Source organism: Microtus pennsylvanicus, chromosome 1, assembly GCF_037038515.1.
Source record: "Microtus pennsylvanicus isolate mMicPen1 chromosome 1, mMicPen1.hap1, whole genome shotgun sequence".
In the NCBI taxonomy this organism is placed as follows: domain Eukaryota; kingdom Metazoa; phylum Chordata; class Mammalia; order Rodentia; family Cricetidae; genus Microtus; species Microtus pennsylvanicus.
In genome coordinates, this window is record NC_134579.1 from 187728344 (window position 1) to 187740448 (window position 12105).

General features: G+C 38.1%; 1 protein-coding gene across 39 annotated transcripts in view; it reads right to left on the reverse strand.

Annotated features, from left to right (window-relative positions):
* Epb41l2 (erythrocyte membrane protein band 4.1 like 2) overlaps nucleotides 1-12105 on the reverse strand; it is a 171032-nt gene that overhangs the window by 60657 nt on the left and 98270 nt on the right. For all 39 annotated transcript variants that reach the window (XM_075947385.1, XM_075947344.1, XM_075947335.1 and 36 more), the window contains one exon: nucleotides 4631-4735. In XM_075947385.1, coding sequence (XP_075803500.1) covers nucleotides 4631-4735 — 105 coding nt within the window. The remainder of the gene's footprint in view (nucleotides 1-4630; nucleotides 4736-12105) is intronic.

Consider the following 12105-nt stretch of genomic DNA (forward strand, 5'->3'; position numbering starts at 1 on the left):
AAGGATGAGAGTAGTTCTGTCTTAAATCTCCATTCGTCTACAAAAATAGATAGTGCTGCACGAGATCCCTTTACTATGCACATAAAAGCACACAGGTCTAACAGGTGTCTAATGATGGCATCAAGAGGAAAGGTACCGGCTTTCCACGTCACAGCGAAACTTACTATATACATCTGGAGAATGGAGGATTATAAAGTTTAAATGAAATAAATATAGACTCTTGCTTAAAGTCAGTTTATATGTGCAAAGAGTTTACTATGAGCTTTTAATTCTGCTTCTGGGAAGATATACTCTGGCTATTAGACAACTGTTTTAACCTACATCAAGTAAGCTTAGATATCAATTATACTTCTAACAAGTACTTCTTGCAATATGACTTATAGCAAAATGATATATAATGCCTGGGCCAAATGCCAAACACTATTAACAAAAAAAAAAATTTAAGACTATTTTTCTCTTTAAAGAGAGTTAAGTATCTTTTTAAAAAATTTATTTATTTTCGGGTTTTGTTATTATTAAATTTAGATTAAAAAAACAATCTTTTCTCATTTTACATATCTATCCCAGTTACCACTCCCCCCCCCTTCTCCAATCCTAGCCCCCATTCACCCCTTAGAGAGTCCTGACTTCCCAATGGGAGTCAAGGAAGCCTGACACATCACTTTGAGGCAGGACCAAGGCCCTCCCCCTATATCTAGGCTAAACAAGGCATCCGTCCAAAATGAATGGGCTCCAAAACGCCAGCTCAAGCACTTGGGATAAATCCTGGTCCCAATGCCAGTGGCCCCACAAACTACCCCAGTCACACAACTGTCACCCACATTGAGTGGGTCAAGTCTGGTCTTCTGAAGGCTCCCCCGTGATCAGTCCAGAGTCAGTGAGCTCTCACTAGCTCAGGTCAGCTGTTTCTCTGGGTATCTCCATCATGGCCTTGACCCCTTTGCTCCTATTATCAATCTTCCCTCTCTTAGCCGAGACTCCGGAACTCAGCCCAATGCTTAGCTGTGGGTCTCTGTATCTGCTTCCATCAGTTGCTAGATGAAGGTTCTATGATGACAATTAAGGTAGTAGTCAATCTGATTAGAGGGGAAAGTCAGTTCAGACACCCTCCCCACTATGGCTTAGGGTCTTAGCTGGAGTCATTCTTATGGATTCCTGAGAATTCCCCTAGTGCCAGCTTTTTTGCTAGCCTCATAATGGCTTCCCTAAATCAAGATATCTCTTTCCTTGCTCTCCCTCTGAGAGTCCAGAATCTTTAATTATGAATCCACTTAGACATGAATTAAAAAAAAACTACTTATACTTGTAATCTCTATAAAAGAATAACATGTTGTTTGATTCTATATACTTTTAACATTTTCTACAGAGAAGTTTACGAGACTTTTCAACAGACACTTAAAATTTTAGACACTAACAATGTCACATTTTCATAATCAAAATGAACTGAAAGGCTTCCAACTCAGTGTCACAACTGATACAATATTACACCTAAACCAAAGACAGTTTAGATAGTCCCTCATGACAATTTGTTATATAAAATACTTACAGCACTGCCTGACTTCCACATTACAAAAGGCTGAAGTAAGTACCTGAAACCTCTTTAAAAACACATGGTATCTATCAAGAAAAGGAACCAGACAGCTGGAGCTGAGAATCTAGCAAAGTGGCCGAGCATGTCCTTGGCATACACACAACAAAGGAAAACACACCCCTATCTCCTACAATGGAAACTTCAAGAACTTCCAAGTTGGACTGATGAAGCTAAATTGGTATGACAATAATTTTCTGCAGAAAAATAAAAGAGCCTATATACAGTTATACTGTGAAGAAGGAAAGTTCTTTCATCTAAATGAATTTGAGGACTGGATTTTACCTATATATATTTGTTAAATATAAAAAGTAAGGTATCTCTAAATCTAAGCAATATGAACATTACAGTCACATAAATATATAATTTATATACTCAACTATAATTGAGCATTTATTTCCTGAAAAGCTACCTCACGAAGCACATATCTCTATATGCTCTTGAAGCTTTAGTTAAAACTTTAGTACTAAACAAGTGCTCATCTAATTTTACAAGCATTTTCATCTGACATTTCTTAGGCAAACACTAACCACAAAGTTAAAAGAATAATGCTGGACTCCTCCTCCAAGCACTAGCATCTTTCTCTCAATGAGAATACGAGTAAGCCCACCACAGTCTAGTCTTACATATTCTTACAGGAAAGAGGTCAAACTATCTACCTCTCAGCTGTATTCGCAGCCCCTTCTTATCTTCGTGTCTGCAGTAACAATGCTACCCTCCCAGACTTTGGCTATCCCCTTCCACAGCCCAATCTTGAATCTTGTCATCACACAACTCTCCATCTCACACTAGACTTCATCATCCTACTTTCAGATACAATCAGAGTAATGAGAAAAAAACAGCACATAAATAACGTTTGTACTGCAGATGTTGGTAACAGGGGCTACTGTTAACTCACCTCCCTTGAGCTGTGGAGAGAAAGCTGGTAGGAGACAGCCCGCCCAGGGTGGGGACGAGCAGGGAGTCCTCACAGGATATTTAGGTAGCTCTTTAGAAAAGGCAGGTTTTCAAATAGTTAAGAGAAAGAAACCGTCAATGCAACATAGTACGTATGAGTGGAGAGCGACACCATCAAGGATTACCTGCATGCTGTGACACAGCACTGAGGAGTAAAGCTCAAGCTGGCTGCAGGGACTTAATCTGTGAGCACTCAATGTATCTAAGTCAGGTAAGCTCACAGACACCTGGCTATTCCGAGTAGGGAGAAACAAGAGTCCAGGACTGTTCTTCAAGGACAGGTGCCATTAAGGGGAAGATACAGTTTGCTGTTAGAGCAGGAATGTTCAGAAGACAGTTGAGTATACGGATCAAAGGTTCAGCTGTCAGACATGAACTAGACATGTGTATTCCAAGTTTAAATTTAAAAAATAGTAAATCCTACTGTCTAAATACTATCTTAGTCAAAAGGAATATTCCAGAAATACCTAATGTCCTAATGCTATTTATTTTGTTTGCACAAACAAAGCATTTACAACATTTGTCTTTATATTTTACAAAAATTAAACATTCTTATGAATCTGCCAATAGAAAATCTCAGAAAAAGATACAATTGCCAAGTTCCCAGCACTTTCTCTTTTGGAGCTTTCAGGAGCAATGGATAAGCACATGATTGGAACCATTATCAAGACCAACTTGTAATTTACTGCCTTAAAAGGCACTTAGTTTATTTAGTGAAGTGTGTTATTACTTCTGAGGAGCGTATTCTAAATACTAATAAATGTACATACTACTCAACAAGCAGACATACAATTTGTCTTTAGTCTAAAGGTAGAATTAAACTACAAGTTACTACCAGGGATTTAAAGCTAAGAAAGTTGAAAATATTTAATTTGCATTTAATTATCATGCTTAAAACTAAAACCCTTTATTTCATTACTGGGATAAGTAAACACAAACAATGATACTGTGCAGGCATATGACAATGCACACTATGCTTCCTCTAACCACTACTGTGCTCTACTGACTAAGATAGGAACGCCTGGTGTTAGACAGAAGCCCCTTTCACTCTAACTGAGAGCTCTGTACACCCTAAGGCAGACGTTCCACAGCAACAATCGAACAGACTAAACAGGCTTCCTCTGTAGAGAAGGACAATCAGCATCTTCTCACCCACATCAAATCTAGACACTCACACAGTGAAGCAGAAGAGGAAAGCCCTTTTCCTAATAATGCTGACAGCTACAGACTAGCCCTAGTTCTGTCACGAAGAGTTAATGTTTCTATCCTCAACTGATTGAAACTGAAAGTCTCTGAAGTTCAATAAAATTAATATGAGCTTCAGATCACAGACAACCCTATGCTCTAAGGTCTATAAAATTAGTATGAAGTTCAGATCAGATCACCATATGCTCTTGCTTAATGTCTTGAAAAAATTCTTAAGAGTAGACACATTCTCAGCACACTCTTTGATACCAGGTAAAAGTACTACCAGGATCAATCCAGCAGTGGCTGGTCAAACAAACCACCTGAGAGAGCTGCCCAACCAAAAGCCCAACAACTAACTGAGGTAGGAGTAACTTTGCCACACAAAGTTACCGACGTGTCTGTGCACCCACGCCCCTGCTGCTCAGGCTGATTCAATACTACTACGCAGATGACTGCACATCTGTATGTTGGCAAAATGAGCCTACTTGGCTGCCCTCTGTATTTGGCACCATAAGGCAAAACTGGGACATGACTTGATAATATTAATTTAAAAGATAATCTTCATGTTAGATAGTCAATTTTCCCACTACTAAATCTTTTAATTTGAAGTACTTTCCCCTCAACAATTCATTACATAAGTAGATTCTACTGTGAATTTTAAACTCACGTTTTTCAGTCTCAATTAAGATAGGAAAACATTCAATTCCAACTGCTTATGATCAGAAAGCATTATACACCCAAAATGCCAAAACGCGTGAGTCTCTCACATAATCATTTTTAAATATTTGCCAAAACCTCATGATAAGCATGTAAATTAAAGTTAAATTTATTCTGAAATTAACTGATTAGAAAGATAGAGTACTTACTTCCTAAAAGGACAAAACTGAAGTCACTTACTTTGTGCTCAGCATTTTCCGGAAATAGAAGCCCAAAGTAGTCCTTCTCCAGGAGATTGAGGTGTTCACACACTTTGTCAAACAACACTTGTCCCTTAGCACGTTTCTGCGGAAAAACAAAGAAAATCTTCATGTTTCTAAAGGAGATCACAAAAAGAAAACAAGAGATGTTGACTGGGAAAGGGGCAAAGGACATATGTGACATGAAAGAAAGGAAAATATTAGGGTTGGAAGCTTACAAGAAAATGAAGAGCAGGCAGGGGGCAACAAAAACTAATTTTGTATCAAAAATGTTATAATAAAATGTTTTTATACTAATAAATATTAAAAGATTATTTTAAAAGCACCACTAATTATTACAAATTCATAAAGTATTTGTTTTCAAGTATTCCAACTGCAAAATATTATTCTAAAATAACTAAATGCATTCTGCTCTATTACTAGTCTCATTAATTACTAAGATTAAAAAGCAAAACGCTGACTATTAATCTACTCATATGAACAACATTAAAGACATAGTTTCAACATTAAAGACATATTTTCAAAGTGTTTCCATCAAAATCTGAAGAGGACTCACAACAAATTCCTAACAGAGTGCTGTTCTATGAAAACTGCCTGATGGAACTTCACACAACTTACACTATCAACACTAAGGTTTTGTTTGTTTCTTTGTTTATTGTCATCACTGCTATTTGTAGAATACCAGCCTTTTCCATTTAAATCACACTTTTATTTTCCCATTTTCTAGAGAATATACTATTCATTCTTTAGAGATTTAAAAGGCCCAGGAAGCCATAAATGATGTGGGTTTCCCCTTTGTAGGCTGTGAATGTGTTTTATTATTACCATTGCTTAATAAAGAAGCTGTTTTGGCCCATGGCAGGGCAAAATATAACAAGGTGGGGAATCCAAGCAGAGACAGAGGAAGAAAGAAAGCAGAGTCAGGTAGACACCATGCAGCTGCCAATAAAAAGATGTCAAAACCTTACCTGTAAGCCACAGCTTCGTGGCAATACACAGATGAATGGAAATGGGTTAATTTAAGATATAAGAGCTACCTAGAAATACGCCTCAGCGATTGGCCAAACAGTGTTATAATTAATATAGTTTCTGTGTAATTATTCAGGTCGGGGTAGACGGGAAACGAAAAAGCAGTCTGTTTACATACAGAAAATGTGATCGTCATTAAACCAATAACAAAGTATACTCATTTCCAATTTAGACACATAAGCTTGGAATATTCCAACTGTGAGTTCAGTCAGACGTACACCTCCCACCCACAGGCACGTACAGATGCCACCACTAGATGGCCAGTGTAATTAGGACAGTGCCAAATAAAAATAAGATGGCTCAGCCGGGCGGTGGTGGCACACGCCTTTAATCCCAGCACTTGGGAGGCAGAGGCAGGCGGATCTCTGTGAGTTCGAGACTAGCCTGGTCTACAAGAGCTAGTTCCAGGACAGGCTCCAAAACCACAGAGAAACCCTGTCTTGAAAAACAAAAACAAACAAACAAAAAAAAATAGACGGCTCAGTGGACACCCCCAATACCAAAATACGCACCTGTCTGTTTATACAGTACATAGAAATTACACAGAGAGAGAGAAAAGGGGGGGGGGGGGGGAATGGTCAATCCTGAGGAGTAAAATCTGGCATTTCTACTAAACATTTCATAATAAGATTTCTAAAATACGGTTATCACAAATAAAAAATAAAGAGAAATTCACTTAAATTTATATTACCATAGCAAAGTGCTATATATCATCACTGTGGATTCATAATTAGTAGTTGATACATCACTACCTTTAACAAGATGCATGACTGAAGTTTTCAGAGTTGTGAGTGAGGAGAATAGAACATACAAGTGTGTGGCAAGCATAAATAAATTAAAATGTGTAGCTACTAGTTATGGTTCTTGAAATTAGTAATATATAAAAGGGATATCTAAGTCATATAAATACATACATCACAGAGAAAACACATTCCAACATTGACTTAAAGTCAGTTTTTATAAACTTTTTACACCAGTTTCTATCTCAGAGACATGCACTACTGGACAGTATTATCCTAAAAGACTAGAAGGAACACATCCACAAAGTCACCCCAGCAGTCTGTGGTAGTATGCTGAGCCCCACCATGGGCACAGGAGTCAGGCCTAGTTCAACAACACTCAACATTTCATGAACATCTTTTCTGTTACTAGACGGTGTGAAGATGTAAAATGGAGATAGTAACTACTTAACAGCTCTCTATAAGTATCAAATTAATAAGAAAGGATACATCACACTGTCTGAATCAACCATAGTTGAATTCTACTTCTACCTGCTCTTTGACTTAGCCCACATCTCACAATTATCAAAATATTGTCTGATGTACAGGCTGTTCTAGGCTTCCATCCTAAGCCGCAAATATCACTAACTACTAAGAGGCTGGCTGATTGTGCACAGTTGTAACCCAAACTCCCACTTAGAGTCTCTACTCTCCAAGGAACACTAAGAACCAATAACTGTATCTAAGAAAACAAGAATATGATATCTCATGAATCTTAAAGAAGGAAATATCTTTGGGAAGTAGAGAATACAAATATTTAAGAGGTATTATTTTTCACTATTAAAGCCTGACAGAGTGAATTTCTGCTCAAAGATACTGTGGGATACAGTAAGATGAAAAAGGAAAACCATCTCACAATGAACAGGCCATTCATTATGACTGACAGGTACTGCCCCACTGATGAATGACTGCAGAGCTTGCCGAGCTAGGGGGCTAATATATACCAATCCAGCAACAGTAGGTGTCAGTTCCAGTGTTAAGACAGGAATAAAATATAAATGGTCTCAAAAAATTTTTATTCTAACTGTCAAGGACAGAAAATAAATATTGATCAGCACTTGAAGATGGTAATGAGAGAATTAAATTAAGTTTGTGACATGTTTAATAAAATGTTTGAGGTAGTTCATGGACTCACAGAAGGCCCATATAGGACTTTTTGTGAGCTATTCTAGCAAAAATAAATAAAAATGATTCAAAAGCTTTAGTTATTTATTTCAACATTCTTTGAAGTTACAGAAAGTTGAAATGATACAGTTTTCCTGTCTGCTTAAAATTAATGCTATCTGTAAAGTGTAACACTTACACTTCTATATAGGGAGGTAACTTAGCTTCTTTGTTTGAGTTAGAAAATCAGAATGTGGTCCAGGTTGGCCTCGGTTTTGAAATCCTCTTGCCTTGGCTTCCTGAGTACTGGATTATATTCATGCTAAACTATGTCCACACATCAGTTTGCTTTCTTATATACAATTATAGCTTGACAACCAAGAAAATAAAAGACTTTTTTTTTTCAAGACAGGGTTTCTCTGTAGCTTTTGGAGCCTGTCCTGGAACTAGCTCTTGTAGACCAGGCTGTCCGCGAACTCAGAGATCCACCTGCCTCTGCCTTCCGAGTGCTGGGATTAAAGGCATGCGACAACTTGTCCCCAAAATAGCAGTTTGTGTGTATGTGTATATAGACATACATCTTTCTGAGTTGCTTGCACGTATGATTTCAGGGCTGACCACTTGATACTCTATAATCAGATGGGCTTATCCTTACAAAAGACTAATTATCTCTTCCGTGTGGAGAAGATATATACCAACAACAAAGAAAGAGAGACTAACTTTGAAAACATCTGTGGGTATCAGAACGGGTGGAGGATGAAACATGGGAAACATTGCAAGAAGGAGATGGAAGTGAGAAAAAATTTTTTTAAAGTATATATAGTTGGTTTGTGGGTTATCGTTACAGTTTAGGGGCATTGTCCCACATAAAAGACCCTCAAATCCTTTATCTTCATTTTAAAGAAAAGGGTTTTGTGTGTGCCACAGGGCACACAGAGGTCAGCGGTCAAGTTGCAGGAATGGGCTCTGTAAACTGAAATAAGATAAGGGTTGGCAGCAGGTTCTCTAATGCACTGAGCCATTTTACCAGCCTTTTCAACTTATTTTCAAATGTCAAAACTCTGCTTCTGTTTCTAAACAAATTCCTAAATTTTTCTCTCCTATAAAATCTAATCCAGTATCCTAATAGTTTGACTCTCTTCCTTTACAACCCCCCCCCCCCCGCCAAGACAGGGTTTCGCTGATGTCCTGGTACTCGTTCTGGTTGCTTCCTTAAGAACTTTATTTCATACCTCTGACACTCACTCTTCTAGTCCCTTCCACACTTTTGAATTTCAGTGACTGGGTTCTTTAAGAAAAAGTGTATCTTGCCTCAATGCCTCTATAGCAGCACTTCACTGAGTTATAAACCAGTAGGACAATACTGGGCAGAGTTGAGTCTACAATTCAGACGTTCTGGCTGGCAGTCATACACAATCTCCTGGGTCCTCATTCATGACTATCAGCCTACAGATATTCAAGAACCAAAGCAAATACTCACTGCCAATAAGAGTTTGGGAGAAGATCAGCCACAAACCTATATAAGTTTGTCCTTAGTAAATGAGAGCATTTCCAGATAGATACCTTTGGAGAACTACACAAGCAAAAAACCACTCCACATTTGTCCTAAGAGCAGGCTACACCCCCATTTATACAGACAAGTTAACTGGGTTCTCAGGCTTTGCACATTTTTTTTCACTGAAACATCAGCTTCACTGTTGTTTCATATTGTCACTTCCTTGTTTTATAACTGTTCTTATGTTGAAAATTATAGGAACAATTTCAGTCTGTTCTAATGATGTAGTACTTAAGTCCACCAATGAGTAAAAGCACGTAATTAGGAATGGGACACTACCTCAATGGCAGAACCTTGTCTAGCATCTATGAGACCCTTGGTTCAATCCTAAGTACTGTCACAAAAAAAAGTTCATAAAACTTACCAAGCACATGTTGAAAAAAGAATTTTAGTTTTTAACTTAATTCCAACAAGCTTAACAATTTATATCCCCGATATGCTGGTGGCTAACTCACCTTACACCTAAGCAATACAGAACCAGGAAAGGGAAAGGTACAGTAAGGAAGAGCTGGTCTGCTTTATAGGTGTCAATCAGACACTTTATGTACCTGCATAAGTTCATGTGTGTATGCAAGGGAGTGTACCTGTGGGGAGGGGTGCACATGCACATGTGTCCCAGAGGTCAACTCTAGGTGTCTCTCTCATTATTCTCCACCTTATTCTTTAGATGAGTCTCTGACTGAATCCAAAGCTCACTGGTTCAGCTACACTGCTGGCCAGCAAGTCCAAGGGACCCTGTCTCTGTTTCGTAGCACTGGGAGTCAAGCGTGCTGCCTGCCACACAGGGCTTTGTAACTGGACACTACGGATTCAACTCCAGATCCTCATGCTTGCACTGTACTGGCTTAGCCATCTCATCTCACCAGCCCTGGTCTTTTTTGTTTCTGTTTTGGAAGATGTTGCATAATATATTAGAAAAAAGCAAAGGAGGTGGAAAAAGTAAAATAATTTAGATGTGTCTTCAAAAATATTTAAAGACGAGCAGACTAGCTTATTAGAAGTTTCTCTTACAAAGCTTAAAAAAAAAAGAAAAAAAAGCAGACCCCGCGAAAGAAAAGCAGACTGAAATCTGAGACATTGAGCAAAGTCTCCTGCATCTCTGCTGTTATTTGTGGCATTCATTACTGAAGCCAAAATATGACATTTCTGGAGGCCTCTCAACGTGAAGGAATTTGTGCAACTGCTTCCCCAGCAGATTGCAGAGGACGCCACACACCACTGGCGTTTTATAAAACACCATCACTGTCTCCTTGTAGGCCCCTCCACAGTGCCCTTATTGTGTGCCAAGAAGCCAGTGATGGGAAGTACACAATGCAATCCATACATTGCTGGCCCAGAGCTATGCATTTTGCACTCACTCTAAACTACACTGTGCAAATAGCAAAGGCCAAGGAACAAAGGTATGCATGAAGCAAACAGACCCCATACACTGTTGTGGGGTGGAGGAAATCAACTAAAGCCATTGCAGGAGCAAAGAGTCAGCCTCAGGGCATGACTGTCTGAATTCTTTTCCTACCAATCTGAGTCACCTGTCCTCAAATCTGTTTCCAAAGTTCATTTACATTCTGGCGAAAAGAAACTGGAGCCAATGACCTCTTTGTATATGCTTAGAACATACATAATTCTACAAGTAAGTGAGTCACTTGTGTTTTCCTGACCATTGATAAAAACTAAGTTTGAAAAGGTTATTCTAAGTACTCAAAATATTCCTCCAAGTTGAGATGCCTCCAGTAATGTCCTATTTGGAGAGGAAAAAAAAAATCTGACATGTACTTTTTTACTTGTCATTCTCAAAGCAATACAATACACTAACTACTTAGACAGTATCATCATTGTATTATAGTTCTAAATGATCTGGCAGTGAGTTAAAGTATACAGGACGATATACATAGCTACATATAAATACTAGGTCATTTTACAGAAAGGATTTTATGTTGTGTAATTCTGGGGATCTGTGGAAGTTATGGGAGCCAACCTCCTTTAGATGATCATGAACAACCAGATTTGCAAGAAAAAACAAATTAATCTTAAACAGAATAGTATTTCCATCCTTTCATTTCCTATAGCAAACCTCTACTCTACCCATACATACATGCAAAACAAATTATCCAGACACCTGTGAGAATAATGAAAGGACATAAACACTTATAAAACCATTTAGGAAAACCATCAACAGTTTCAAAATTGAAGTCATGAAACTGCCAGAACTAATAAAATGTCTTAAAAGATTTTTATTATACTAACTTTATTTAATATGTATTTACATTCAAGGTAAGGATCCACAAGTTTATTTTAGTCCTGTAATAAAATATACTCATTATAGGAAATTTGTTACTGAAACTAAGACTTAGAACTGAAAACACACATTTAGCACTGATTCCTATAGAAACTATTAAATACAGTATATGTGGCTATGTAAGTATACAAATGCACACACACACATTCTCTCACTCAACCACCACCAGAGCTGCCACCACCACCACCACACCCACCAGAATTCACAAGAGAAAAACTTCAGAAAACAGACTCGAAGGGTAGGAGGTGAATCAGCATTTCTCTCTTCACAACCTCTCCCGTAGATGGTAAAGTACCTCTCAGTAAGATTAGCATAGCTGAGAACTGAACTTAACGATACACTTATTTACAAGTGATATATTCTGTGACTCTGAACGACAGGACTAGCGCTAGTTAAAGCCAGTCAAGAGAAGCATGCCTAGCTCAAAAATGGCAACACTGGTCCCATAAAGCCAGTGGACAAAAGCTGACAGTATATGGTATAGGTTATTTTTTAGTAGACTCTTATACTAAGAGATCTTAATGTAGCTTCCCTTTGTATAAGTAAAGTAAGCACATATCTTCCCTAACACATTCTGTTGTTACGTGGAAGACTGCATCTTACCACTTCATCTGATAAATCTTAGCGAAAGCTTGGGGTTTAGTTGTGCATATTTGTGGCACTGTGATTAAAAGAAAGCCTCAATAGTTTTT